The 13,507-nt window shown below is 62.9% G+C and overlaps 3 protein-coding genes across 3 annotated transcripts; 1 reads left to right on the top strand and 2 right to left on the bottom strand.

The window, feature by feature from the left end:
* Positions 1 to 454: 454 nt before the first annotated feature.
* On the bottom strand, positions 455 to 3,254 carry LOC120610994 (outer dense fiber protein 3-like protein 2; the record flags this gene model as incomplete). Its single annotated transcript, XM_039873312.1, has 3 exons — positions 2,615 to 3,254; positions 1,861 to 2,010; positions 455 to 568 (listed from the first exon to the last, which is right to left on the bottom strand). Coding segments are annotated over exons 1-3 (391 nt in total), but the record flags the coding sequence as incomplete, so codon positions are not given.
* A 2,213-nt stretch (positions 3,255 to 5,467) lies between these two features.
* Positions 5,468 to 8,745, bottom strand: LOC120610993 (uncharacterized). The gene is made up of 2 exons (XM_039873311.1): positions 7,535 to 8,745; positions 5,468 to 7,114 (listed from the first exon to the last, which is right to left on the bottom strand). Exons 1-2 carry the CDS (start codon positions 7,627 to 7,629, stop codon positions 6,307 to 6,309), a joined length of 903 nt encoding a protein of 300 aa, XP_039729245.1. The 5' UTR covers positions 7,630 to 8,745; the 3' UTR covers positions 5,468 to 6,306.
* Positions 8,746 to 12,762: 4,017 nt separating this feature from the next.
* LOC120610995 (mucosal addressin cell adhesion molecule 1-like) lies at positions 12,763 to 13,478 on the top strand (the record flags this gene model as incomplete). The annotated part of the gene is made up of 2 exons (XM_039873313.1): positions 12,763 to 12,854; positions 13,035 to 13,478. Coding segments are annotated over exons 1-2 (505 nt in total), but the record flags the coding sequence as incomplete, so codon positions are not given.
* Positions 13,479 to 13,507: the final 29 nt, after the last annotated feature.

The raw sequence follows: 13,507 nt of genomic DNA, 5'->3' as shown, positions 1-13,507 counted from the left end.
ATGATGAACAGGTGGTTAGGTGGCTATGTTGGTGAGTAGATAGAGGGGCGAACGGATGGATGGATGAATTGATGAGTCAGTGAGTGGATGAGTAGATGGATGATAGGTGGAAAGAGAAGTATGGATGGATGGGAGACTGGAATCAGGTGATTAAGTCAGGTGCTCGCTGCCTGGGAAGGGGACGTCCGCATCTGCCACCGCCCCCCGCTGTGCCCTGCTGTCTCCTGATGCTGAGGACGAGCCCTGGCCGCCCGCGTGGCACCACGCGAGCGCAGTGTCGCCGTCACCCGACACGCTTCGCTCATTTAGGGTCCTTCAGGGTCCCGGCCCCGACTCTGAGCTCTTGGGGTTCATCATTCTGAGAACGTGGGGATGGGAGGGAAGGAGGGGACAGAGAGTCGCCGAGCCCCCGAAAGGGCAGGGTCCCGGGGGGCAGCACAGGGCAGACACTCACCCCGAGACTTGCCCCGGCCCTGTATGGAGTAGGCAGGGGTGCAGCTCCGGCCAAACCGGGTGACTTTGGGGTCCAGGAAGTAAACCGGCCCAGGGCTGGCGTCCAGCGGAGGTGCTGAGGAAGAGGAGCCAGTGCTGGGGACATGTGCGACGGCCCCACTGCCCCCCTGCCCCTGCCGAGGGCTCCTGGTGGCCCCAAGGTTCTCCGCCCTCGATGGCCCTCAGCCTGTCGAGGTGTGACTGCCCTGGCCAGGGGCCCGGAGGGTCTCCGCTTTGACTTTGTCCTGACGAGTGCTCTGTGCCCTCCTGCTCAAAGCTGCCTCTCGTGTGCCTCGAGCGATGCTCTGAGACCGCGGAGCCTCCGTGAGCTCTGTGGCTGTCTACGCTGCCTTTTCCTCAGTAGCTGGATGAGAGCATTAAAAAGTGTGACCGTCCATGGGAGGGGGTGGGTGGCCCAGAGCCTGGAACTTAATACTCGGGGCCCATGACTGTGATTGTGACGGCTACTTTGGAAAAGCACAGGCAAGTATGAATGTACAGCAGATTGAACGAGTGTCCACTGGTGTACGTATGAACATGCATGTGCACACGCATGATGCCGGGGACACACGTGAAGCACGTTCATGACAGATGAGCACATCCCAACCCATGTTGTCCTGAAGGAGGCTCTGCCAGCCGCCCCCTCCCAACAAGCCTTCGTCCACACAAATCAAAACCCTCACATGGCCCCCGACCCTGGCCCACTCAGGACCTCAGAGCAGCTCTAGAAAACGTGGCAGGGTCTGCGGGCACCACGCACAGGGTGCAGACTCGCAGATGGCAAAAGTGACAGCTGACCGTGGCCGTGCACTTGGGGCTCGCTCACCCCCGCTGCTCGCGTGCCAGCCGGGAGGTCACCCATTGACCGGGCGCCCCCAACCTGCCTGTCCAAATGACAGAGCTTTCCTTGTGGTGGGCAGGGCCTGGGAGCCTCGGCTTGGTGGGGACCCCAAGGCTGGCACTCGCTCTCCAAGGCCGCTCTGCTGAGCCCTGGCCAGGCTCCCAGCACCCTAGCTGCCTTTACTGCTTAACGAACGGCTCCAGGGACCCGGTGCCCACACAGTCCTGACAGCTGTGCAAAGGACGTGCTGTCACTGCTTACAGAGGAGGAAACCGAGGCACGGAGCAGCCAAGCAGCAAGAAAAGTGCAAAGTGTGGACGGCAAACGGGGGCCCACCCTCCGCTCCGTGCCCCTTCTAATCTGTTCCTCAGGGGAAAACAGAGGATGAGGCCACGCAGCAAGCCGGGGGGCGAGCAGCCCCCCGCCATAGGGCCTGGCTCCATCGGGGAGGAGATGCTCCTGGCGAAGGCTGGAAGCCCCGGAGGCCCCCAGAGGCCTTCTGCCACCCCCGCCCCGGCCAGGCTTACCCTCGCTGGGCCTTCGGAGCAGTGAGTAGGCAGGGCCGGCCACCCTGGTGCAGTCATGGTTGATGTAGCCGACGGTGGACGGCAGGACGTACAAGCCTGGCCCAGAGCCTGCGACAAAAACCCTCAGGTCATAGCCCAAGGTGAGGTCCCCTGAAACCTAGAGCCCGGCCCCTGAGCCCGCCCACCCAGGCCCCCAGTCACCCTCCACGGCAGGGAGGGGAGAGCAGGACGGGCATTGTGAGCCGAGCGTGAATCATGGGGAGGGGCCCGGGGCCAGTAGCCTCCTCCTGCCTTACGGCACGCAGGTTGACTGAGGCCCAGACGCAGAGACACACTGTCGCAGGTGGAGAAACTGAGGCCCAGACACAGAGACACAGTCGCGGTTGCAATGTTTGGTGGCCTCTGCAAGAATGTCAGTGCCACAGAGCCGACTCCAGACGTCTTGTTACAGACAGGGAAACTGAGGCACCGGCCGGCGCCCTAACCGAGACCCCGCAGTTAATGTCAGAGTCGGAACGCTCGGCTCACTGACCCGTACACCAACAGACTCTGTCTACTAGTTTCCTGGCATCTGTCACCACGGCCTGTGGACGCTCCGTCCACTGCTGTGGCCCATTCTCGTCGGGTGGGGCCGCAGGCAGGAGCCACAGAAACGCAATGCTTGCGCCCACCCTACTGGGGGAGCGTGCAGACCCCTCGGAGGCTCCCGGAAAGGGTCCCACCACCATGCCCCTCCCCCACAGCCAGCACGTACCGTCCCCTAAGGTGGCCAACCCACAGGTTTTCCTCAGGCCAGTCTCCGGAATCTGGCACTCTGTGGCCCTCCGGCCCAGAGGCGCCGTGGTCAGCCGTGGAGCGGGGTCACATCTGAGGGTCCCCATGGTGACCAGGGGAGGGACCGCAGGGAGCACAGGGCTGGGCAGCACCCACAGCTGGTGCTGTCCCCACTGCCACAGCCGCTCTGGGCCACGGGTGCCAGTGCCGTCCCCAGTCCTCGAGGCTTCTGCCGGTGTTGGCAGAGCCCTGGGCTCGCCACACCCTCCTGGTGGCCGCACAGACGGCCCCTTGTCCCTCCGCTGGCCCAAGCAGGCTGGTTGGTGGACGCTGGCCTAGGAGCGAGGCCGGGATCGAGTATCGGCCAAATGGCTGGACAGTCCAGGAAAGAATCCGGTGTCAGCAGAGCAGGTCCCCTGGGAGCCGGCCGAACTGGGCAGCCGGGGCCAGAGCCGGCCCCAGGGAGCTGGAGCCACAAACACGACACCCACAGCCTTGTAGCAGGAGGGACTGTGAGGTCACGGCCAGCGTGGCCCCATTTCTGCAGCTGCAGGTCACACAGCAAGTTCCACTCTGGGCCAAGAAGCCTTCCCCGTTTCCTTCCTGCCTTCCTTCCTTCCTTCTTCCCTCCAATAAGCATTTATTGAGCACTGACTGTGTACTAGGTTCTGTTGAGTTGGTGGGGACGCAACAGGACAGACAGACAAGGAGCTGATGTTCTCGAGAAGAGAAAGAAATAAGCAACAAATTAACAAGCGAGCACCGCGTATTAGAAGGTGTATAACGTGCTCTCAAACACAGAGCAGGGCCGGGAGCCCAGGCTGGCAACACGGGGGCTGGCGAGTGTTCGTTAGGGTGGGGTGAGGGCCTCGCCTGCACCACCGGCTGTGCCGTGCCAGGCTCCCAGGCGGGGCTCAGGGAAACGGGCTGCACAGAATTCGAGTTCCTGTCTCTTCCACGGTGTCCGTGTTCACTGCTGCATTGTAGGGCCCTTCCACACTATGATTTTTAACATCCTTATTGAGTTATAATTCACATGCCGGACACTCAACTCCGCGATGTAGTTTTAACGCATTCTTTAACCTCTTAACCGAAACGTGTTAGTCTATGTAAAAGGTCACCGACTGAATCTGAAAGGCTCTTATTAGAAAAGAAGAAAAATCTTTTAAAATCGATGACCTAAGGTTCCACCTTAAACATTTAGACAAAGAAGAAAAGTGGCAGGAAGGAGATGAAAAACAGCGGAAACGCATAAAATAGAAAACTAGGGGTAGAGTTAGCATAAGCCTCCCCTCAATAAAAAAACTTATTCTTTAAAATAATCAACAAATTTGATAAAGTTCTAGCCAGACCGATCAAGACACACGAGAGGAAGACACAAACCAGCGACGTCAGGAATGCGAGGGCGAGCGTGCGACATCATCTGTTTGACGGTCACTGCATCTCGGCGAGGGAGGCGCCGTACCTAACCTTGCCTGTGGCTTCCAGGTGGGGAAACTGAGGCTCAGGGAGCAGAAGTGACGTGCGCGGGTCCCTCGGTAACTCATCGGCAGAGCCGGGACTTGAACCCGGGACCCTGTGACTCCGATTTTAATCAAAGCTAAGGGTCATGGGCTTCTTCCAGGTTCCAACCCCAGCTCAGCTTTCCGGGAGAGCTGAAAATCCGCGGTGGATTCCTACCGCCCCGCGGAGAAAAGCCAGGCCCTCGGGGGTCACACAAAGCTCCCTCGTCCCCTCTGCCCTTGCCCGCACCCCTCAATCACTCTCTCCATTCCGGCCACGTCAGCTGGCTGGCTGTCCCTTGAGTCACTAAGACAGTTCCCACCTCAGGGCCTTTACCTACCCTCCCTCCACCTGCGAGCCTTGGCCAGCTAATGAGCCCACGGTGGGCTCTGCCCTCAGGCACCTGTGGATCCCCAACATTGGAGGAGCCATTTGCTTTTTTCCAGAAGCAGCAGACACTCCAGAGCTTCACTGGGGAGGGAAATGACAAATACCCCCACCTGTCTCTCTTCCCATTGATCGAAACTGGCCAGAAGTGCAGGAGCCCAGGGAACCCCCACTGAGGTCAGCCAGGAACAGGGAGGACAGGGGCCCTGTGGAGGGCGTTCCCGGAACCCAGGGCCGGGCTCCCAACCCAGAGACAGTGGCCTGCCATGGACTGCAGACCACTGGGGACTCCGCCCTGACTGCCTCAGTTCCCCACTCTGAGCCTGTGGAGCATGGCTGTGAGGACCTCAGAGCCCGGCCATCGCCCAGACCGAGCTCAGCCCCCTGCGGCCCACGAGTCCCTCCCAGCTTCTCTCTGTGACTCTCCTTTGGCTCAGAGCTGTTCCCAACTACCAAGTAAATGACATGTAAATGAGATGTTAATTCATTGAAAGCACATGCAAATAAGCATGGCTTTAATGCAATCTTCATGGACAGGAGAGAGCAGATCGGAAGAATGGAAGAGGAGCCGAGATGGGGAGTGAGAGCGGAAGGCTCCCGCCCCAGCACGCAGGGAGGGACGTCGCCTCCCCAGGCCTCAGGGTCCTGAGGGATCCACATAAGCGATGCCCCCTGAGTCACAGCCCTAACCCTGCTTATCCGTCCAGCCAGTTGGATCTGTGCGCTCCAGGCACGGCGGGCGCTGGGAACAAAACACATAGTCCCTTCTTCACGTTTTCGTCGAGACAGGTGGACAAGTGAGTGCGTTTCGCTGTTCCTTTAGATGGCGCTAGGGCGGCACAGCAGGTGCAAAGGCCCTGAGGCCACACGGAGCCTGGTGTGTCCGGGGGGGGGACGGGGCGGGAGCCTGTGCGGCTGGAGCGGAAGGAGTGAGGGGGCCAGAAGGAGGCGTGACAGCAGGGAGGGGACAGGGCAGACCGTGCAGGGTCCCGTGGGCGCGGGAGGACTTGGGCTTTTACCCCCAGGGATGTGGGAGCCTTGGAGGGCGGCGGGCGGAGCCGGACCTGCGGGCTCGGGGCTCACGCGCGCCCTCTGGTGGCTTCAGGGAAGAATGACTGGACCGTGGGCGGCGCGGGAAACCCGGAGACCAGCACCGAGCGCGGGCGGACGGCGGACTCCACCCAGGCGCAGGGGAAGGAGCGGGCCGAGAAGCTGGTGGGTTCTGCGTTTCTTTCTCAACTGGAGACGGCAGATTTTGCGGAAGACTTGACATGGGGACTGAGGGAACTGGGGGTGTCGGGGCAGCCTCCAGGATTGGGCCTGAGACCCTGCAGGGTGCAGTTGCGGTGAGAAGATGCGACCCGCAGGTTTGGGGTGCTCAAGAAAGAGCTCACTCTTGGAACTGTGAGCTCTTTTAGTGACTCTTAGTGACTCTTAGGGTCTTAGTGACTCTTGGGGCTCCGGTGGGAAGTGCATGTGGACACCGGCGGGCAGCCAGCCGTTCAGGACTGGGTTTTCGGTTGTCGCGCCGCGTGACAAACTGCCCCGAACGCAGTTGCTTAAAACAACACACGCGTTTATTATCTCGGAGTTCCCGAGGGCCGCGGAGCCGGGTCGTGTGCTCAGGCTGTGCTGATGGTGTCGGCCCGCGCTCGGGGCTCATCGGCAGGATGGACTGGGGAGGGAGCTGCTCTAAGCTCCCCCAGGTCTGGCAGGATTTATTTCCTGGGTATAGGACTGGGGGGTGGAAGCCATTCTTAGCTCTGGCCACGTGGCCTCTCATCAGAGTGAGGTGGGGGCCAGAGGAGGTTTGGGGTCAAACGAGGGGCGCCGACATGTGTGACAAAAAAAGCCGTCAGAAGAGCCGGCGTATTCTTTAGTTGTTTGCTCTCCATTCCTCCCGAGCTCCTCCGTGTGGCACGCAAGCACACACGTGCACACACGCACACCGCAGCAAGCGGCTGCAACTGCCCCCGAGTGTCCTGAGGGTCCAGAACGTGGCTTGCCCGTGGCAGGTGCACGACACACATCTGCTGAAGAGAGGGGGGAAGGAGCGCCCCGGTCCCGGCTGCGGCTGCCACCGAGCTGAGTTCCCACCACACTTTCTAAAGCCGCTGGGGTTCGGGGGGCGGGGGGAGCGTGGAGTGTGAGAACGCACCCCTGAGGCTGGGTGCACTGCACGACCGGCTGTTTCCTGTCCCCGACACAGAAGCGGCGGCAGGCCAGGTGTTCACAGGAGAAACTTGCCCCCATCCAGGGGCAGCTCACACTCTGCCCTTGCAGCTGCCAAGATCTGTCACTCCCTACTTCCCCAGGGCCTCGGAACTGTCCCTTGTCCAGTGGCCAGCCCCCTGACTCACACTCACGCGCCTCCACGGCCGCCTGCCCCTTTGTTCGGCAGGGCCTCGAACAAGGAAGCCTTGTTCTTCTCGGAGGAGAAGAATGCGGGGAGCCGGCCAGGCTCCCCATCTGCCTCTCCCGGAAATCGCTGGCTCCCCACACGGGACGGAGCAGGGACGGGCCCAGCTCTCTGTTCTGCTGGGAACTCAGCTGCACATCCGCCGAGTCCCCCGTTTTATAGATGAGAACACTGAGGTTCAGAGGAAGGAAGACCTGGTATTCAGGGACCGGGGGTGTGGCTGGAGAGGGGTCCCAGCAGCCTTCCCCGGAGCCCACAAAGCCCTCCTTAGGAAGGTCCTTTCTCCTCTCTCTGGCTTCATCCACCCCCTGGTGCAGCCCCCCCTGCCCCCCTTGCTTTTCTGGAGCCCACCGGGCAGCTCCGGCCTCAGCACCTTTGAGCTCACTGTACCTTGTACCTGGCTCGCCCTTTCCCACGTGGACGATGCGTGCTGAGGCATGGCCCCCCCACGGCTCTGCTCGAGCCTCCTCATCCGAGCGAGTCTCCCTCCCATCACCCAGTTTACTCCACGCCACGCTGCCAGTCCCCCACCCGTCTCACGTTTCTTTGCCCCACGGTGCGTATCCCCGGCTAATGCGGTGGGGCGCTCACCCGTTGCACAGTGGCGAGCTGCGGTTTGCGAGGGCTGTTAAGTCTGCGGTTTCGTGAGCTGGCCGATGTCCCACTGGTAGCTCGAAATCAACCATAGCAGGAGAGTTTACACCACGGGAACCAGCCGCCCTGCGGAGTGGGGGAGCCCGACCCTCGACATTTACAGGGACGCGGCTGCCTGCTTATTGCGCATAGTGCTGAGGGACGGGTTCCCCACCCCATTAGAGCGCGAGCTCCTCGGGCAGGGGTCTGTCCATCTTGCTCTTGGCCACGGGTAGGCATGCAATAAACATCTGTTGAATTCAGGAGTAACCCTCATTCCTAGCAACTGTTCAGACAATGACAGAGGGACTCCCGTGACAAAACCGCCCCTTAACACGCCCTGGGCTCTAGCGCCATCATGTCAGTCCCCAGAAACGTCCTCCCACACCTAGATGTGCCAGTCCAGTTACCTAGCACCTTGACCCCAAATCAGGCAATAAGACCCTGGCCGCCTTAGTAACATGACTCCGTCGCAGCAACACGACCCTCGTCGTCCTGATCACAGCCCCCTAGCAACTCGAGGTGCCATAGCAACTCCTGGTGTCACGATCCAAGCCCTGGGGGTGACAGCAGGAACACTGTGGCCTCGGTCTCCGGTCCCAGCGACGTTCCTTGGTGCGTTCATTCAACACCAATGTCTTGAGCGGCTGCTGCCGTCCGAGTTCAGGGATGCAGGACCGTGCAGGCTGTTTCGCGGGTTCCCGGTGACCTGCCCCTGTCCCTGGTCCTGGACAATGCAATGCATCTAGAGAACTGAGGGACGGGGAGTTGTTTTAAAGAAGCTCGACGTCCTCGTCATTCGCACGAGTGGACGGGAAGCCCCGGGACGCGCAGCTCCTCACGCACGTTCCCCGGGCTACCGACTCAGGTCCCGCAGGGCTGAGATGTCCCGAGAGGCGAGTCGGAGGCTCGGGGCTAGAGAGGCCCTGCGGCGCGCGCGGCCTCGTGGGAAACGCAGCCCCGGGCCGCGGACCCCCGGCCCCCGAGGCATGCTGGGAGTTGTAGTCCGGCAGGCGCGGGGCGCAGAAGCTGCAGGGACATTGGGCGGAGCCGGTGCGCCCGCAGAGACCGACCCCGGCCCGGGTTTGCCGACCGCGGCGGGAGTCGCAGCCGGGGCCGGAGCATCCCCAGCGGCGCCGGGCTGCAGGATGCGAGCACCACACAGGGCCGAGCGGAGCTGGGTGCGGCGGCCGGGGCACCATGACTAGCAAGAAGAAGCGGATGAACCGCAGCGTCCAGCTGGCCAAGAAGATCGTCCCCAAGGATGGCGGGGCCATGAGTACCCGAGCGCCGGCCCGACCCGGGATCCGGCCCCTGTCCCCGCCCCGACCGTGCGGAGCACCCACCGCCCATCTGGACAAGCCGAGGCTGCCAGTCTCTGCCTTAGAAGCTGAACCTGGGCCCCATTCCCTACCCAGGACCCCCAAACCCAGCCCAGTCCACCCAGGCCCCTTCTCTAGACAGTCAGGCACAGTCCTGCAACCCCGTTTCCCCACCCTCCCTGCAGAAGCACCCCCAATTCCACCTTGATTGGCTCAGAGATTGGCCCCATCTCATCACCCAGTCCTGGGTGCCAGGCTCGAAGCTGCCCAAGCCCCTGGTGGAGACCCTCCGCTTGAAAGAAGCTCCCTGGGCAGAGAACTTCCCTGAGGAGTCTGGCCTGGGTGCTGATGGTGACCTCCAGCCGCTCCCCTGCTACAGTCAGGCGGACCTGATTCTTCCAAGCCCTCCACCAGCCGGGGGTTCCCAACCTTCGACGTTCCCAGCTGGCATTTGGGCCTGACTTCTCTGGGCATTGCTGGGTGTTGAGCAGCATCCCTGGCCCCCACCGATGCCAGGAGCACCCCCAGTTATGGCAACCACGGATGTCCCTTAGACGTCACCAGTGTCCAGCAGGGAGTGGGAAGGCTCACCCCCAGGTGAGAACCACCATCTCGGCCCCTTAAAACAGCCTGGGGTGAAGTGGAGAGGGAAGCTCACCACCCGACCAGAGAATATGTCCATTCTGTGCCCCAGACGGGCCACAAACCCAGCCAGGGCCAGAGCCCCGTGCCCGCCAGAAATGGAATCGGAGCTGAACAGGTCACTTAAATCCCACAGCGGCCACATCGAAAAAAAGAGGAAATGTGGGGCACAAATAAAATAATGAGTTTTATAACACGTAAAGTACAACGTACTTTATTTAACCAGTGTTAGCCCCAGGCTCCAAATCAACTCTCACCAACACGTGCCTCCCTGCCCTATGGAGCAGGTGAGGGGCCTGGGCGCCCTCAGAGACTCCCACCCTTACCCGTCCACCGCCCTCAGGGTTGCCAGCCTGAGCCTTTCGCCCTGGGTGGAGGGCGAGCCGTAGCCCCCGGGGAGGCCAGTTATCTGAACTGGATGTCACATATCAAAGTGTCCACTTCCCCGGACACTCCTCACGACAAATCTCACGCCCTTGGGAAGCCTGCGGGCCGTGCGGCATGCAGACCGCCGGCTTCGACAGCTCTGGGACAGCCACCCGCCACCTGTTTCGCCAAACTTGGGTTCAGCTTCACAGACAGACATTTATCGAGTAACGGTGTCTTCACAGGCACTCTGCGGTAGTTGTAGATATCCTGGTGTCACCCCTCCGGCCATGCCACCTTGGCCTAGCTCAGCCAGGTGATTTCAGGGGCCGGCAGGGGATCGGAAGCCTGATGGACTAGAGGAGCAATCCCCGCCTTCTGAGGGGTTAACTGTTAATTGGCCACGCGCAGCCTCCCACCATCCCCGAGACCCACGGAGGCAGGGCATGGCCCTGGGGGGCAGCGCTCAGGCTCACAGCCTGGGCCTGAGGTCCTCCAGCGCCACAGCTGGGTGGGGTACCCGACGGGGGTCACGAATAAGCCAGCCCATCCCTAAGAAAGAGCCACGATGCCCCAACTGACCAGTGGTGTGAGTGAGGGGAGCTTGCCCAGCCGGCTGTGAAGGGGGCCCCTGGAGGGAACGGGCGTTTCCTGGGCCCGCGTCCTGGGCCCGCATCCCCTGCGGAGACCGGTGCTGTCATGGGAAGGTGCACCCGGAGATCCAGGATGTCTGGTGCTGGAGTGGGGGCTGGGACCCTCTGTGGGAAGAAAGCTTCCTGCCAAGGCCGCTGAGGACTTCCTCCCGGGTGGGGACAATGCCGGGAAGGGGGATCGGAGGGCAGACTGTTCAGGAAGCCCGGGCTGGGGGCGGGGGGCGCAGAACGAGGACCTCAGCGCCCCCTCCCCCGCCACGACTCCCATGGGCTCAGCTTCCCAGGGACAAGACCACACATCTCGGGGACGGGAAATCGGCTCAGGCCATCCCTATCGCTGGCCTCAGGCTCCCAGGGTCCCTCTGCCCTACCCTGGGTTCCACCGGACCCTTCCCCCAGGCCCCCTGCTCTCTTCCTGCCCTCGGTCCCTCTCTCTCTCTCCAGCCGCCCCCTCCCTCCGCCAGACTCCACCTCTGCCCAGAACCTTCTTCAAACACTCACTCATCTGCCCTGTCCTCAGGGGGCCGCCACTGACCACCCCCCCATTCCAGATCACAGAGTTCTTGGTGTTCTCCCAGCGCTGTGGGCGTGACTGGGCAGGTTCACTTGTCACTCACGCGGGCAGAGCTCAGATCTGGGAGCCTGAAGTGGGCGAGTGGAAGGCAGGGCGCCGAAAGCTGGGTCACGCCCGCCAAGGGGCCTCTGCTGGGAGGGCAGCAGGAAGCGGGGTCAGGGGCTGGGAAGAGGCCCATTCACTAGGCCCGCCGCCCCCCACCCGGGTTAAGGGCCCAGCTTCCCGGGAAGGGCTCGTACCTCCGGCCAGTGGCGGTCACAGTTTGGAGCCCACCTTCCTGTGAGGCCTTTCCCGGCACTGCGGAGGAGGAGGTGGGGCCAAGGTTCGGGACTTCGGGCTCCTGCTCCTGGGCCCTCCCCTCCCCCCGTGAGGCCTCTCTCTGCTCTTCTGCTCCCAGCCCCTCTGAGCCTCAGTTTCCCCCCTCTGCTCCCAGCCCCTCCTCTTGGATCTCAGCTTTTGCCTCTGAGAGGCTGAGGAGAGGCAGACAGACAGGGTGATGGTGCTCAGAAATCCATCGCCCCACTGCTCCAGGCAAACTGAGGCTCAGGCCGCACCCTGAGGTTAAGGGGGGGCAAACCAGAGTGCCCTCATCCTTTCCCTCCGGTGTGCCTGCTGTGATGGGGCCTGGGGCCACAGCGGGGCCACAGCAGAAAGCATCCCCCTAGTCCAGGGGACTTGTGACTCCAGCTACACGACCTGGACCTCGCTAAGGGCCGCGAGGGAAGTGTGTCAGGACAAAGTGACATGGGAGAGGGGGGCGGCGGTGGGAAGGCGTCTGAGAACTCTGAGCAGGGCGAGGGCACAGCCACGCAAAGGCCCTGAGGCTGCCCGACCCCCAGGGCTCCAGACAGTGAGGAGTCGGGTGTGTTCTCTTCTGCCACAGGCAGCCTTGGGGTATGCAGGCTCGGAAGGGTGTTTCTAAAACCGCCTGGAGCAGAAGACAAGGGAACTGAGACCAGGTGGGGACACCAAGGAGAGGGTGGAGGATGCAGGAGGTGGGTCCACAGATGCGGTTTCTCAGGACCGGCCCACGACTGTGGCGGTGGGGAGCCGGGCCAGGTCCCTTCCCAGCCCTCTCCTGTGGACGCCAGACCCAGGTCCCCCGCGGAACAGAGCATGGAGTCAGCCCCTGCCCCCTCACCCTGCCCCCTGGCTCCCCCTAGCCTGCCCGTGTGACTGAGGGGAGACAAGGGCAGGGCCAGGTCGTGACACGTCCCAAGCACTGGTGGACCTCAGCTCCGGCACCTGGGAGAGAACCCCACACCGCCCACGCACTGCCACGCAAGGCAGTGACAGCCGAGGTCCCGCCCACAGGGTGCGCGCGGGGCGGGGAGGGGGGCGCCCACTGCCGCCTCGTTCTGATTCCACTCCCTGCACCTCCACGGTCACCCCTTCTCCACCCTGTCTTCTGATCCTCTCATCTCTGAAAGTGAGGCCTGGAATCCGGCCAGACCTTCCCGCCCGGTCCGCGTGGACCCTCCCACCTCTGGCCCCCAGTCCCTGCCTCTCTGTCGCCTCCAGGGTCGGGGGGTCACGGCGGGAAACCCCCTTGGGAAACCCCCGGAGAGCAGCTGGGGGGGGCGGAGAAGCGGGGTCACGGCGGGGCACCACCATTTAAGACACCTCCCTCGAGGGTGGGGGACAGAGCAGGGGACCTAGCATGGAGCGGGACCTCGCCCTCCTGCTTTTCTTCTTGGTGGGGCTCCTGCAACAAGGCCGCGGTGAGCGCGCGGAGCGGGGGCCTGACGCGCGGCTCCAGGACTGGGCGGGTGCAGGGCTCATGAGAGGGAGCAGGGGAGGCTGGGGAGGTTCAGGAGGTGACGCTGGCCTGCGGGGCGGGGTGGGGGTGGGGGAGCGGCCTCTAGGCGTTGGGCGGGGCTGAGCGCGCCGTCTGCCCGCAGGTGGGCCCCTGGAGGTGGAGCCCCGCGAGCCCGTGGTGGCGGTGGCCTTGGGCGGGTCGCGGCAGCTCACCTGCCGCCTGGCCTGCGAGGGCCACAGGGCCGCCTCAGTGCAGTGGCGGGGCCTGGACACCAGCCTGGGCGCCGTGCAGTCGGGCGCCGGAAGCAGCGTCCTCTCGGTGCAAAACGCCTCGCTGTCTGCGGCGGGGACCCGCGTGTGCGTGGGCTCCTGCGGGAACCTCACCTTCCAGCACAAGGTGCAGCTCCTGGTGTTCGGTGAGCCCCACCCCTCCACTCCTCCCCGCCTTTGCACAAGCCCGGCCCACCCAGCAGCCCTGTATTGTCTCCGACCCTATGCCACCTCTTCCAGAGAGTCTCCGGGGATTGCCCACCCTGCCCCAGCTCAAAGCCTGCATGGCAAGCCCCTGAGTCGCTCTGAAATGCTTTGCATACTCTCTGCGTCGCGCCACCCCCAC

Source organism: Pteropus medius, unplaced genomic scaffold (assembly GCF_902729225.1).
Source record: "Pteropus medius unplaced genomic scaffold, Ma_sr-lr_union100, whole genome shotgun sequence".
Taxonomy (NCBI): Eukaryota; Metazoa; Chordata; class Mammalia; order Chiroptera; family Pteropodidae; genus Pteropus; species Pteropus medius.
Note: the sequence above shows the minus strand (reverse complement) of the source record. Positions and strands in the feature narration are given on the sequence as shown.